General features: G+C 59.2%; 1 protein-coding gene across 1 annotated transcript; it reads right to left on the bottom strand.

Moving 5' to 3' along the window:
* Nucleotides 1–156: 156 nt before the first annotated feature.
* On the bottom strand, nt 157–13,784 carry TBX21 (T-box transcription factor 21). Its single transcript, XM_066205320.1, has 6 exons — nt 13,040–13,784; nt 3,011–3,165; nt 2,354–2,475; nt 2,101–2,262; nt 1,003–1,064; nt 157–903 (listed from the first exon to the last, which is right to left on the bottom strand). Exons 1-6 carry the CDS (start codon nt 13,462–13,464, stop codon nt 246–248), a joined length of 1,584 nt encoding a protein of 527 aa, XP_066061417.1. The 5' UTR covers nt 13,465–13,784; the 3' UTR covers nt 157–245.
* Nucleotides 13,785–14,964: the final 1,180 nt, after the last annotated feature.

The following is a 14,964-nucleotide window of genomic DNA, read 5'->3' as shown; positions in this document are numbered from 1 at the left end:
CTCCCCACCCCGGCCCACAGGACCCAAATTTGGGGTTTTCGGGTGTGGCTCTGACCCCTCTGTCCCCACCCCGGCCCACAGGACCCAAATTTGGGGTGCCAGGGGTCCCCTCTCTCCCCACCCCGGCCCACAGGACCCAAATTTGGGGTGCCGGGGGTCCCCTCTCTCCCCACCCCGGCCCACAGGACCTATTTACACCCCAATTTGGGGCTCTCGGGCCCCTCTGTCCCCCCCCGGCGTGTGGCTCAGTTGCCGTAGAAGCCGTAGTAGCCGCCGTCGGTGACCGGGTCCTTGTCGCCGTAGATGTCGCCGTTGCGGGCCGGGGGGGAGCTCTCGGTGCTCGAGGGGTAAGGGGACACCCTCCTCCTCTTACACTCGTACAACCCCGAGTCCGACGAATCCCCCGAGCCCAAAGCTCCGGGAGTTTCGGGCGCCCAACCTTCCACCTCCTTCCCCTTCTCCTCCCGGGGCTCCCGGTACCAGCCCAGAGCCGCGGTTCCCCCTTTGGAACCGAACTGCCCCGAGCCCCAACCCCCCGTCACCCCAAAACCCGCCGGCCCCTCGGGGTAATAGGGCAGGGGCGGGTGTGGGGCGGGCGGTAACGGGAAGGGTTTGACCCCGTAGGGCACCAATTTGCCCGCTCCGTACCCCCCGTCGTAGCCGCCGTACTCCAGCCCGCCGGGAGCCGGGGTTTGCTGCGGGGGGAAATACCAGTGAGGCGGTTCTTTGGGGGGCAAGGGGAGCGCGGAGCCGCGGTCCCCGCCGAAAAAACGCCCCGGCGGGGTCAGCGGGAATTGCTCGGGGAGGAAAGGCTGGAAACGCGGGGCCGGCAGGAGCTGCTGGCAGCCGGGAGCCTCCGGAGGGGACGGCGTCAGGCGGTCGCTCTCCGAGGTCGTGTACATCCTGCGGGTGAGGCGAGGGTGGGGTTTTTTAGGGGGGGGGGAGTTTTCTTCCTGCCACATGAGGGGGACAGGAGGGGACAGGAGGAGGGGTGGCACTCACGAGTCGAAGTTGTCCCGGAATCCTTTGGCGAAGGGGTTGTGGTCGATCTTCAGCTGGGTGATCTGTGAGGGGAGGGGGACATGGAGATGGTGGTGGGGGGGGGATGCTGGGGGATTGTCACTCCTCCGGGATGTCCCCACGCTGTCCCTTTGGCCCGCAGCCCACCAGAATGCCACCCTTTGTCAGTGCGGGGGGGGCTGAGGGGGGCTGAAGGGGTTCAGGAGGCGTTCTGGGGTGTGCGGGGTGGTCCTGGGGGGGATAGAGGGGAATCCAGGGGGAGGATGAAGGGATCCGGGGGGAGATCCTGGAAATTTCAGAGGACACAGGACAGCGAGAGGCCTCTGGGAGGCTGAAGGGATGCGGGGGGAGATCCTGGGATGCTGAGGGGGTGTATGGAACACTTCTGGGAGACCTCTGGGATGCTGAAGGGATCCAGGGGACGGTTCTGGAGAGGATCCAGGGGGACATCCTGGAAATCTGAGGGGATACAGGACACCGGGAAGCCTCTAGGATCCTGAAGGGATGCAGGGGGAGATCCTGGGATGCTGAGGGGATGCAGGACACCGGGAGGCCTCTGGGAGGCTGAAGGGATTCAGGGGATGGTTCTGGAGAGGATCCAGGGGGAGATCCTGGAAATCTGAGGGGATACAGGACACCGGGAAGCCTCTAGGATCCTGAAGGGATGCAGGGGGAGATCCTGGGATGCCGAGGGGATGTGTGGGATGGTTCTGGGGGAGGACAGCGGAACGCTGGAGGGATGCAGAGTGTGGTTCTGGAAGTCTGAGGGGATACAGGACACCGGGAGGCCTCAGGGACGCTGAAGGGACACAGGGACAGCTCCTGGGATGCCGAGGGGATGTCCCTGAGGTCGCAGGGACGCTGCAGGCAGGGATGACCCGGGGCGAGGCCAGCGGGGTTTTCCTGCAGCGGAGAACACCTCTGGCTGTGCCGGGGGATTAACGGGGCTGCTCCGGGGTGGGTTTGGGCCGCCTGTGATCACTCCGGGATATCCCATCGCCGCTTTCTGGGAGGACTCGGGGGGTTTTTTGTGCTGTTGGGGGATTTTTTGGGGGGGAGGAGGGGGTGTCCTGTACTCACGTCGGCGTTCTGGTAGGCGGTGACGGCGATGAACTGCGTCTCGGGGAAGGCGAAGGTGTGCGTGTGAGGGGAGGGGTGCCCGTCCTCGCCCACCTCGCCCTCCTTCACCTCCGTGACGTGCAGCCGCGGCTGGTACTTGTGCAGCGACTGCAGCACGATCATCTGAGGGCGGCGAGGGGACAAAAAGGTGACAACGAGCCGTCAGGGAGGGGGTCACAGGCGACCTGCCACGCCGGCCGGACCCTCCCCTCACCTGCCCGACGTTGTTGGAGGCTCCCTTGTTGTTGGTGAGCTTTAATTTCCCGAAGGAAACCTCCTGCCGCATCCAGTGCGCGCCCGTGTTGGGGGAGTCGGGGTGCAGGTACAGGCGGTTCCCTGGGGTGGGGACCGAAGCAGAGAACCCCTTAAAACATGGGAAGCTGGACAGAGCAACGCAGATCCGTATATTCTCCGTTTGAAACACACATCCTCCCTTTATTCTGTCTAAAGTGGCGGCTTATGTACGCTTCAATACAGTTAAAAGCGTTTTCTCGTTGCTGTACAGCACGAGGAGGGACGCGAACAGACATCGTTTGTCTCGTTCTTGAGGTGGCTGAAGTGTCCACACTACAAACTAGACCTAGCAAATTCATTATTCAATTAATGGGTTATTAATCCAATAATATTGTTTAATAATTGCATTATTAATTGTAATTTTAACGCCTAGAAAAACCGCTGCCCTGCGCTCACACCTCAACGTAATTTCTGAACTGGCCAGGCTGGGGCGGCCCAAACCTCAATCCAAACATAAATCACACCCTCGCCGTCTGAGGAAACCCCGCTACGGGGTAGGGGACAGCGGCCACAGTGTCACCCCCCGGCCTTGGGGACAGCACCCAGGAGGACGAGGAAGAGGAGGAAGGGCCCGTACCTGGCATGTTGCCCTCGGCCTTGCCGCACTGCACCCATTTCCCGCCCTGGTAGCGCCAGTGGTGCTGGTCCACCAGCACCACGTCCACGCAGACGCTGTAGTGAGCCACGGGGTTCAGCCCCGACAGGTTGAAGCTGAGGAAGGGGAACATGCGCCTGGGTTGGGAAAGATGAGACGGGAAAAGATTGCGGACGTCGTTGGGTGAGTGTTACGGACGATGTACGTTAAAAGAATCGGTTATTCCAATTATTCGTCGCTCCTCGGGAAGGTTTTCGTCGGACAGGCGGCGGGAGAAGAGAAAAGGTGAATTTGTTGGTAGAAGAGCGAGGAAAGGATGAGGAAACCCCCGTTACTGTATAAAAACAGACCCTGCACAGGCAGAATTTGTGAACCACGGGGGAATCGGGGTGACAGAGTCCGATTCACTGTACACCCAGTGTCCACCCTGCGCTGTTTCGCGAGCGGCTTTCCCAAAAAAACCCCGTATTTTGACCCTTTAATAACTTAATTTATTAAATTAATACATTCAATAAATTAAATTTAATAAATTAATAAATTCCCGTTGATGATTCAATTGGCCGTTCATTTATAACAGCAAGAGATTATAAAAATACGAAACCTGTAGAGTGGAATAGGAATGAGGGCGAGCTTTGAGATGCCGGCAGCGCAGGCAGGAAAAAAGTGATTAGCTGCGAGATGGGTTGAGTGATAACAAACAAAGGGACACCAAAGGTGTGGCCCCACCAAGGTTATCAGGGAGATAAAAAACCAGCCTTTGGAGTTGAGAACACAGATTTATATGGTAATACAGCGGTTCTCAGAGGCTGCATGCAAAATCTGTAGGATTGTTGGTCATTGTAAATTAGAACATTTAGAAAATTCATAATTATAATATAAGAATAATTGTAAATTAGAATAAAAATGATTTTTTTTTTCCTAAGCTGACCAGGCCAGAAATTGTAGGGGAGAGGTCATCACCTCGTGGCCCTGCATGAAGGCTGCTGGATTTCTAGTTTTCTTATCAAAACAGCCAAAAAAACCCCCAAAAAACCTCAAAAAAAAAATATTTATAAGGCCCACGTTACCAGACAGAGAGGAGCCACCCACCAAAAAAAAGAAACCCAAAAAACCCCCAAAAACCCCAAAACAAAAACCCAAAATAAAGCAAAAAACAAACAAACAAAAGAAAAAAAAAACAAAAAAAACCCCAACAAAACAAACCAAAACAATCTATCAAATAAAATGATTGGGAACACTCGGAACAGAAAGAGAACGTTTTAATATCTACTGAATAGGTAAATTCAGCACTCAAAACACAATAATTGGAAAGAGAAAGGTGTGCGCTTTCCAGTGAGGCAAACACCGGGACAGCCAGAACATTTGCCCCTTTCTGCCTCCTAACCGCCTCTTTTCATTAATTTTTTTTTTTTTTTTAAATTAAACTTATAAATTTCTCTGAGGGACAAGAACTCGTTTTTCCCGGGGGGCGGGTGTAGATGGGGAAACTGAGGCAGGGCGGCGCCCTCCCCTCCCCTCCCCTCCCCTCCCCTCCCCTCCCTCCCCTCCCCGGGGTGTCCGTGAGGAGCTGAGTGACCCCGGCAGCTGGGGGTGGGGGGGATTCTGTGGGGCCGACCCCCCCCCCCCCGGCCCCATCCCGGGATCTTCCTCCCCCTCCCCGAGCACCTTCCGGGATCCGAAACCGACACCGGCGGCTATTTCGGGCCAAAGCCTGAGCCAAGGGCAGGAAGGGGACGCGGTGGGACACACGGGGCGGGGGGGGACAGCAGGGTGGCAGCTGCCACCACCCCCCCACCCCGGGGTGTCCCCTCCCGGTGTCCCCTCCCGGTGACCCCTCAAATCCCAGCCCTGGGTTGGGACATCTCCCTGCCTTGTCCCTCGTGTCCGCCACTGACCACTCTCCCCAGTAGCCCCCCAGTAGCTCCCAATAGCCCCCAGTAGCCCCCAGTAGCTCCCAGTAGCTCCCCAGTAGCTCCCAGCAACCCCCCAGTAGCCCCCAGTAGCCCCCCAGTAGCTCCCAGTAACCCCCCAGTGGCTCCCAGTAACCCCCCAGTAGCCCCCCAGTAGCTCCCCAGTAGCTCCCAGTAAACCCCCAGTAGCCCCCAGTAGCCCCCAGTAGCTCCCAGTAACCCCCCAGTAGCCCCCAGTAGCCCCCAGTAGCCCCCCAGTAGCCCCCAGTAGCCCCCAGTAGCTCCCAGTAACCCCCCAGTAGCCCCCAGTAGCCCCCCAGTGGCCCCCAGTAACCCCCCAGTAGCTCCCAGTAACCCCCCAGTAGCCCCCAGTTGCCCCCAGTTGCCCCCAGTAGCCCCCCAGTAGCCCCCAGTAACCCCCCAGTAGCTCCCAGTAACCCCCCCAGTAGCCCCCAGTTGCCCCCAGTTGCCCCCAGTAACCCCCCAGTAGCCTCCAGTAGCTCCCAGTAGCTCCCAGTAGCCCCCAGTAGCCTCCACTGACCCCCAGTAGCCCCCCAGTACCGGCCAGTGACCTGCTCAGGTTCGCGGCAGGGCCTCCAGCCGTGGAATTTGGGGAAATTTTGGGAAATTTGGGGAAATCTGGGGAAATTTTGGAGTTCTCATGGCCGGAGCTGGACACCAGCGTGTCCCCCCCTGCCCGTGCTGCCACCCCCTTAATGTCACTGTCACCGGAGACCCCTCAAACCCTCACGGGGGACACGGGGAGCCCCGATGAACGGAATATTCACCCCGAATTCCTGAAGGGAAAGGAGCTGGGGGGTTTTGAGGGGAAAAGGGGAGTCCGGGAACAGGGGAGGGGGGATCGGCCCCGGGCCCCCGCAGGAAGCCGGGCTCGGGCAGCGGAGTGAGAAGAGCGGCGGAAAGAAAAGTCGGCGGGCGGCGGCTGACTCAAAATTGCCTTTGCGAGAGAGTGGGGAATAGAAAAAGAAAGAAAAAAGATAATTTAAAAAAAGGAATAATAGAAAGAGAAAGAAAAGAAAAATGAGAAAAAAAAAGAAAAGAAAAAAGAGGGAAGGAAACTAAGATTAAGAAAAAGAAAGGGGGGGCAAGGAAGAGAAAGTAAGAAAAAGAAAGAGGAAAAAGAAGGGAAAAAAAAATAAGGGGGGAAAAAAGAGAAGAAAAATAAGGGAAAAAAAAAGAAGGAAATAAATGAAGAAGAATCAGGAGGAGAAGTGAAAGAAGGAGAAGTTGAAGAAAAAAAAAAGGAAAAGAAGGGAAAAAAAAGAAGAAAAAAAATGAAGAAAAAACCGAAGAAGAATCGGGAGAAGTGGAAGCAGGAGAGGATAAAGAAGACTAAAACCAAGAAGACAAAGATAGCAAAAAAAGAAGAATAAAAAAGAAGACAAAGATAAAAAGAGAAGTAAAAAGAGAAAGAAGCGGAGCGAGGTCCCCCCGAGCCTTCAGACCCCGTTTTTGCCCTTTCTGTCCCCAAACGGGCCGTCCCCGCGGGCTCACGTCTCCTCTGGAGCGCTCCCCGAGGGCAAAGCCGGGCTCGGGCCGCTGAGAACGAATTCCCACCACGTTAAAGCCCGCCGGGTGCCGCCGGAGCCCCGCGCCGAGCTCCCAGCGCCGGCCCCAGCTGCTGCGAGGAGCAGAGAGCGAGAAAACAGCTTTTTTGGGTTTTTCTTTTTCTTTTTTTTTTTTTCTTGGGTTTGTTTGTTTGTTTGATTTCTTGGGGTTTTTTTTCTTCTTTTTTTGCCCGCTTCCCCCCACCCCCTCCTTTTTTTTTTTTTTTCATTTTCTAGGCTTTCTTTTTCTTTTTTTTCTTCTTTTTTTCTTTTCTTTCTTTTTTTTCTCTTTTTTTTTTTTTAAGGTGCTTTTTGGGTGGGTTTTTTTCCCTTTTTTTTTTTTTTTTTTGGGGGGGGGGGGTTTGGGGCTTTTTTTTTTGGTTGGGTTTGTTTTGGGGTTGTTTCTTTTTTTTTTCTTTTCTGCCCTTTGCTCCCACAGCTCGCTCCCAGGCGCTGCCAGCCCGGCTCGGAGAGCTCACACGCTGCTGCCGCCGCGGAAGAAACCGCACCGAGCCCCGGGGGCCGGGCACGGCAGGGCGGGGGCAAGACCCGAAACCGCGCTCTCCTCGCCTTTATTTTTAAACCCCCCGGCGGTGTTCGAGAGCTCCGGCTCGCTGCAGGACTCGGCTCCCCGCCGTTCGCTCGCTGCGGTTTGGGAGGTGCCCCCCACCCACCAACCCCCCCCCTCAAAAAAAAAAAAGAAAAGAAAAAATAAATAAAGACGGGTGGGCACCGCTGGTTTCACCCCTGGAGGGTTTTGTTCTGGGGGTTGTCCCTGCGTGAACCCCGAGGCTCGGGGAGTTGGGGACAGCTGGTGACACACGGCGGGGCGCAGGGGACAGGGAGGGTGGGCACAGGAAAGGGGGGCCGGGGGATCAAACCCCCCCCCAAAGGCAACGGAGCCGCCGCCGGCAGACACGGGGGGGCTGCGGCTTCCTGAGCTTCCTCCTCCTCCTCCTCCTCCTCCTCCTCCTCCTCCTCCTCCCCTGGTGGCAGCGCGGGGACCGCAGGAGCCACCGCGGCCGCGTGGGACATGTCCCAACCCCCCCCGCCCCGGGACACGGAGGTAGGGCTGGGTGACATGGTGTGGTGGCACTGCCATGCATGGCACGGTGACATGGAATGGTGACAGAGCAGTTCATGGAACGGTGACATGGCGTGGTGGCACTGCCATGCATGGCATGGTGACATGGAATGACTGCTGGACATGGCGTGGTGACAAGGCCTGGTGACACACCAGTGCATGGCACGGTGACATGGAATGGCTGCTGGACATGGCGTGGTGACAAGGCCTGGTGACACACCAGTGCATGGCACGGTGACATGGAATGGCTGCTGGACATGGCGTGGTGACACGGCAGTGCATGGCATGATGACATGGAATGGCCGCTGGACACAGCACGGTGACACGGTGTGGTGACATGGCGGTGGACAGCATGGTGACATGCCATGGTGACACACCAATGGACGGCATGGTGACATGGAGTGGCTGCTGGATGTGGCATGGTGACATGGCGTGGTGGCACCGCCATGCATGGCACGGTGCCATGGAATGACTGCTGGACGTGGCACAGTAACATGGCACAGTGGTGACACACCAGTTTATGCCACGGTGACATGGCGTGGCTGCTGGACACAGCAGGGTGACACAGCACAGTGACACGGTGTGGTGGCACAGCAATGGATGGCACGGTGACATGCCACGGTGGCACACCAATTCATGGCACAGTGACATGCCAACACACGCCACGGTGCCACAGCATGGTGACACAACAAGACAAGCCCTGGTGACACGGCATAGCTGTGTGGCACAACACCACATCTGCCCTGCCCAGTGCGGGTGACAGGCCACAGCTGAATGTCACAGCGCAGCAGGACACGGTGACAAGTGACAGCATGGCTGCACCGACCCTGCTGAGCTGCCAGCCGGGCACTGTCACCCTGGCACAGCCAGCCCTGAGTGTCCCCAAATGGCACTGCCACCTCTGCTGTCCCTCCTCGGGCACTGTCACCCCTCAATTCAAAGCCACCCGTGGTGTTTGCCAGGTGTCCCCAAAGCCACCCCGGTGTCCCCTCTGAAGGCAAAGCCGTCCCCTGTGTCCCCAAAGGCACAGGGGGACCCTGCACCCCACAAGGGCAGCGCTGTCACCCCAAAGTGCAAGGACAGCCCTCGTGTGTCCCCAGATGACGGGGACGTGACAAGGGGACCCTTGTGTCCCCTCGAAAGGCAAAGCCAGCCCTTCGTGTCACCCCAAAACACAGGGACAGCCCTTCGTGTCACCCCAAAACACAGGGACAGCACTTTATGTCACCCCAAAACAGAGGGGGTGTCTTCTGGGGCCAGCCCTGTGTCACCCCAAAAGGCAAAGACGGGACCTGTGTCACCCCAAAAGGCAGGGCCAGCCCCTCGTGTCACCCCAAAACACTGGGCCAGACCTTTGTGTCACCCCAAAAGGCAAAGATGGGACCTGTGTCACCCCAAAATGTCAGGGCCAGCCCCGGCCCCGCGGCAGGAGCCCGCGGCAGGAATTCCCCGTGCCCGCGGCTCCCCTCGGGGCTTTCCGCAGAAATCCTGCCCTGCCCGGCCCCGGGAGCTGCGGGGACACCGCGGGGACACGGGGGGACACTGAGGGGACACCGCGGGGGACACCGGGGGGGACAGGGACAGGCGGGGGACACCGGCAGGAAAGGGTCTGGATTAGGATGGTTGGGGTGGGATGGCTCGGGACAGGGTGGGGGGCCACGGGACAGCAGGAAGAGGAAAAAAAAAAGGAAAAGAAGGGGAAAAAAAATCAGAGAAATAAAGAAAAAGAAGGGGGAGGAAAAAAAAGAGAAAAATATGAAATAAAAGGAAGGTAAAAAAGAAGAGGGGGGGAGGAAAAATACGGAGAAAAAAAAAAAGAAGGGAGAAAAAGAGAAAACTACGAAGAAAAAAAAGAGAAAAAGAAGGGAAAAAAGTGAAAAAGATGAACAAGAAAGAAAAAGAATGGAAAAAAGATGAAGAAGAAAAAGCAGAGAAAGAAGAAAAAGAAAGGGGAAAAAATAAGGAAAAATGAAGAAGAATCAGGAGAAGTGAAAGAAGATAAAGTAAGACGAAACCCAAGAAGATGCGAACAGTAAAAAGAAGAGAAAGGAAAAGATAAAGCAAAAAGATAAAGAAAAAAAAAATAAAGATAAAAAGAGAACTAAAGCAGCGGGGTAAATCCCAGTGCCACCGTTCCAGTTTGGGGGTTCACGTGCCCCTCGGTTTCTCTTTTTGGGGTTCAGGTCCCCCTCGGATCCCGTTTTTGGGGTTCAGGTCCCCCTCGGGTCCCCCTTTTTGGGGTTCGGGTCCCCTTTTTGGGGTTCAGGTTCCCCTCGGATCCTCTTTTTGGGGTTCAGGTCCCCCTCGGATCCCGTTTTTGGGGTTCAGGTCCCCCTCGGGTCCCCCTTTTTGGGGTTCGGGTCCCCTTTTTGGGGTTCAGGTTCCCCTCGGATCCTCTTTTTGGGGTTCAGGTCCCCCTCGGATCCTCTTTTTGGGGTTCAGGTCCCACTCGGGTCCCCCTTTTTGGGGTTCGGGTCCCTCTCGGGTCTCGTTTTCGGGGTTCGGGTCCCCTTTTTGGGGTTCAGGTTCCCCTTGGATCCTCTTTTTGGGATTCAGGTCCCACTCGGGTCCCCTTTTAAGGGTTCAGGTTCCCCCTCGGGTCCCGTTTTTGGGGTTCGGGTTCCCTTTTTAGGGTTCAGGTCCTCCTCGGGTCCCATTTTTGGAGTTCAGTTGCCCCTCGGGTTCCCCTTTTTGGGGTTCGGGTCCCGTTTTTGGGGTTCGGGTCCCCCTCGTGTCCCATTTTTGAGTTTCTGGACCCCCTCGAGCCCCTTTTTGGGGTTCAGATCCCCCTCGGGTCCCCCTTTTTGGGGTTCGGGTCCCCTTTTTGGGGTTCAGGTTCCCCTGAGATCTTCTTTTTGGGGTTCAGGTCCCACGCGGGTCCCCTTTTAAGGGTTCAGGTTCCCCCTCGGTTCCCCTTTTTGGGGTTCGGGTCCCGTTTTTGGGGTTCGGGTCCCCCTCGTGTCCCATTTTTGAGGTTCTGGACCCCCTCGAGCCCCTTTTTGGGGTTCAGATCCCCCTCGAGTCCCCCTGTTTTGATGTTCGTCTCCCGTTTTTGGGGTTCAGGACCCCCTCGCGCCCCTTTTTTGGGGTTTTTCCTGTGCCCGCAGCCCGGCCCTGCACACCGAGCGCTGCAGACGCAGCTCAGGGCCGGGGGAAGCGGATGTTCTGTGGCTCCGAGAGACGCTCTCCTCGGCGTTAGAGCAAACCCCCCCTCAGCCCGCAGCCCCTCCGCGGCGGGGGATGGAGTTGGGACAAAAAAAAAGCCCCCCAAAAAACCCCCCAAAAATCGTCTGTTTTCAGGCTGGGAGGTGAAAGCAGCGGGGCAGAGGGGACGGGGTTTGTGGGGTCACCCCAATTTCCAGACCTTCGGCAGGGTGGGCGCTTCCCCGGCTGGGAAAGAGACGAGAAAAGGGGGGAAAAAAAAACCCCAAAAAAGCGGAATTTCAGCACATTCCTGCAAGGCCTGGGAGGGCAACAAACCCAAGACCTGGAGGGCGGCGGGCGACGAGCAACGACTTGGGGGGAGGGGAGTGCAAAAACAACGATTTGGGGTGCAAACCCAACGTTTTGGGGTGCAAACACAATTTGGGGTACAAACCCAACGTTTTGGGGTGCAAACCCAATGATTTGGGGGGCAGAAACAGCGATTTGGAGCGCAAAAACAAGGATTTGGAGTGCAATACTAACGATTTGGGGTGCAAACACAAAGATTTAAGGGTACAAAAACAACGTTTTGGGGTGCAAAAGCAATGACTGGGAGAGCAAAAACGTTTTGGGGTGCAAAAAACAACGTTTTGGGGTACAAACCCAATTATTTGAGGCGCAAACACGACGTTTTGGGGTACAAAAACAACAATTTGGGGCGCAAACACGACGATCTGGGGTACAAAACCAACGTTTTGGGGCGCAAACACGACGATTTGGGGTACAAAAGCAACGATTTGGGGTACCAACGACGATTCGGGGTGCCCCGCCAACCCCTCCGGGGTGACATTTGGGGACGTGCCACCCCCTCCGCGCCCGCCGCCGGCTCGCTCGGAGCGGGGCCGGGCGCGGCCGTGCCAAACCAAGCGGCCTTAACGTGTTTAGACTTCCGACACATTAAAAGCAGGTCGGGCACAGCATCGAAGTGACACCATCTGTGTCACTCGGCCGAGGGGGCGCCGGGCACGAAGGGACCCCCTGGGCGAGGGGATGGGGCTGGGAAAGGGGCGGGGGGGGACACGGCAGGAGGGGCTCTGGAAGCTGCTGAGGGCACGGCGGGGGGATGCGGAGATGTTTTTTTCCCCCTCGGGATGGTTTTTGAGCTCTGTGCCCTTGCCCTGTCGTGATCCCGCTGCCAGCGCCATCTCCGAAGTGGGTTTTTAGGGGGTTGAGACTCCCCCCAAAGTGTTTTTTTTAGGGGGTTGAGACGCCTCCCCCCAAAAGTGCAGCCCTGCGTCTGGTTCCCTTCATCCTCATCACCCCGATGCGGGTTTAACATTTTGGGCTTCTCTTTGCTTCGAGTCGTGACGACTCCGCGGCCCCACAGGGCGCCAAAACCCCCAAAATGGGGTTTGACAGACCCCCCCAAAACTCCCCCAATCCTCTCCCAGCCCCGGGAACCTGCAGGCCAAGGGAGGGACAGCGAGTCCCCACAGCCGGGCTGTGGCGTCACCAGGGGCGTTTTTGGGGACCAGGACGAGGCCACAACTCTCCCCCTTCCCCTGGTGACATGTGGGGCAGGAGGGTTGAGCCTGCCCCACAGAGCAGCGCGGGGCTTTGTACCCCACAGAGGGGACAGGGAGTGGCGCGGGTGCCACCCTCCGTGTCACCCTCCGTCCCTCCGTCCTCGCCACTTGTTGCAGCGCCGAGCTCCGGATCCGGCCCCGTGGGTTGGGGCCGGATCAAAGCTGCGACTCTGTCACCTTCCTGCCACCTGGAGAGACCCCCCTGTCCCTCCCTGACACAGCTGGGGACACCCCCAGACCCTTTTTTCTGCTTCCCTCAAGGAAACACCACCATGGGACGCTTTTTCTCCCCCGCCCAGGATTTTCCTGAAACCCAGGAGAGGATGGCGGGGTCCCCTCTTGCACAAACACCTCCCACCCTTCCAACCCTTCGGGGAGACGAGGCAGGACCCCCCTCGGCCCCTCACCGGGCCTGTCCCACCCCGTCACCGCCGGTGTCCCCATCCCCGGTGCTGGTGGCGCAGCCGGAATCTGTCGCCGTGTCCCCGTCCCCCGTTCCCCTCCCCCGGTGCTCTCAGGTCGCCCTCGGTGTCCCCACCTCGTACCCTCGCGCGCCCTGCGACATTTCCCTGTCCCCGCGCATCCCAATCCCCGTCCCGGTGCGCTCCAGCCCATCCCAGTCCCCTCCAGTCCCCTCCAGCCCCTCAGGCCCGGTTCCCCCCGGTGCTCCCGGGCTCTCCGGTCCCTCCCCCGGTCTCCCCCCGGTCCTCCCGGCTCACCTGCCCTGCTTGGTGATGATCATCTCGGTCTGATGCTTGTGGAACTTGGCCCAGAGCGGGTAATTGTTGAGCATCACCTGCACCTTCCCGGCCGCCCTGTACCCGGGCAGGGCACAGAGCGGGGGGCACAACGGGCCCCCCCCGCCGCCAAAACCTCCCTCGGCGCCCCCAAAACCTTCCACGGGAGCGGCGGGAGGCGGCGGAGCCCGGTAAGGCGGGCACGGCCCCAAAAACCGGCCGCCGAAACCCCCGGGAGCGCCGTAAGGGAGCGGGGGGGCTCCCGGTTCCGGTGCTCCCCCATCACCGAAAAAAGCGGCGGCGGCGGCGTCCCGGGGAACCGGAGGTTCTTTGGAGAAGCTGGCGGCGGTGCTGAGCATGGGGGCGGCGGGCCGGGGGGCTCCGGTGCCCGGCTCCAGCGCGCCCATGGGACGGGCGGGGGGCACCGGCCCCCGCTCAGCCGGTCATGGGGGGGGACGCGGTGCCGGGTCAGCGCTGCCCTCCCGGCCCGGTTCTCACCGTCCCTTCCATGCCCGGTGATCCCGGGAGGGTCCCCGAGTGTCGCGGGGGCAACCAAGAAAGGAGTGTGGGCAAAAAAAAAAAAAAACAACAAAAAACCCAAAAAAACCAACCAAAAAAAAAAAACAAAAAAAGCCCCAACCGCGTAAAAAATACCCTAAAACAGCCGGAAAAGCCCCAAAAAGTGCCGTGGGGAGGGCGGCGGGGGGGGGGAAGTGCCGGTGCCCTCACACGCTCCACCTGCTCGTCCCCGTGGTCTCCGCGCTTCTTATCCAAAGAAGCGGCTCCGCACCGGGGGCTCCGCCCGCCGAGCCCGCCCCGCCTCGGGGCCGCCCCCGCGGGGGTGGCACCGCGACAGGGACAGGAGGGGGGACACGTGGAGGGGACGTGGGGCACGGCGGGGAGGAGGTGGGGGGCACGGGAGGTGGCACAGTGACAAGGAGGGGACACGCTGTTCCCCGTGTTTTGGGGCTCTTGGGGACGGGATAATTGGGTGTCCACCCCTACTCTGGTGTCACTAGAAAGGGTGACACTCCTGAGGGGTGTCCCCACTCCCCTCGTGCTGGTTTTGGGGTGGTCTGAGAGCCTCGGGGGGCTCGGCCAAGCCGTGCCACCCCCCCCGGCGCCCACCCCCCGAGGCCAGGCCTTCCCCGGCCCCTGTCCTTGACCCCGCTGTCCCCGGGGAAGTCCCGCTGTCCCCCGGAGCCACCACCGGAGGCACTTGGCTCTGCGGCGGCCGCTTCCCTTGGCAGGTGCCCAGCTCGGCTCCCGTCAATATTTTCCATTCCCGGTGGGGCAGCGCCGCGGGGAGGGCGCGGGGTGGGCTCGGTGACACCCCCGCCGCTCCCACAGCGCACGGAAAGGACGGGTGACAGTGTCACCGTCACGCTGTCACCCCTGGCGGCGGCCGGGCGCCTTCCCGGCACCTGCGGGACCCCTCGGGGGGGTGGGGACGGAGGGGAGGGGGGAGCCGGGGGTCGGTACCGGGACCACCCCGTGGGGACAGTGGGAGCACTTGGGGACACGGGACGGGAGTGGGGACAGCACAGGGATGGGGACAGCGATGGGTGTGGGGACAGGGGTGGGGACAGGGATGGGGATGGGGACAGGGATGCAGGTTGGGACGGTGATGGGGATGGGGACAAGGGTGGGGACAAGGGACAGGAAGAGGGACAGGGATAGGCATGGGGATGGGGACGGGACAGGAGTGGGGGCATGGACAGGGGCAAGGGACAAGAGTGGGGACAAGTATAAGGATAGGGATGGGGACAAGGGACAGGAATGGGGACGGGGATGGGGACATGGGGCACAAACGGGGACAGGACAGGGATGAGGATGGGGACAGGAACGGGGACAGGGATGGAGATGGGACAGGACTGGGGATGGGGACAGGAAGAGGGACAGGGGAA

This window comes from Chamaea fasciata, unplaced genomic scaffold (genome assembly GCF_029207755.1).
Source record: "Chamaea fasciata isolate MVZ Bird 193981 ecotype frontalis unplaced genomic scaffold, bChaFas1.0.hap1 SCAF_27, whole genome shotgun sequence".
NCBI classification, from domain to species: domain Eukaryota; kingdom Metazoa; phylum Chordata; class Aves; order Passeriformes; family Sylviidae; genus Chamaea; species Chamaea fasciata.
Note: the sequence above shows the minus strand (reverse complement) of the source record. Positions and strands in the feature narration are given on the sequence as shown.

Excerpts from the sequence above, each read along its gene's own strand:
- TBX21 (XM_066205320.1), bottom strand. The coding sequence starts at position 13,464 with ATGGGCGCGCTGGAGCCGGGCACCGGAGCCCCCCGGCCCGCCGCCCCC. Across the intron at positions 2,263-2,353 it reads CCTCCAACAACGTCGGGCAG|ATGATCGTGCTGCAGTCGCT; the intron begins GTGAGGGGAGGG and ends CGCCGCCCTCAG. Across the intron at positions 904-1,002 it reads TTCCGGGACAACTTCGACTC|GATGTACACGACCTCGGAGA; the intron begins GTGAGTGCCACC and ends CCTCACCCGCAG.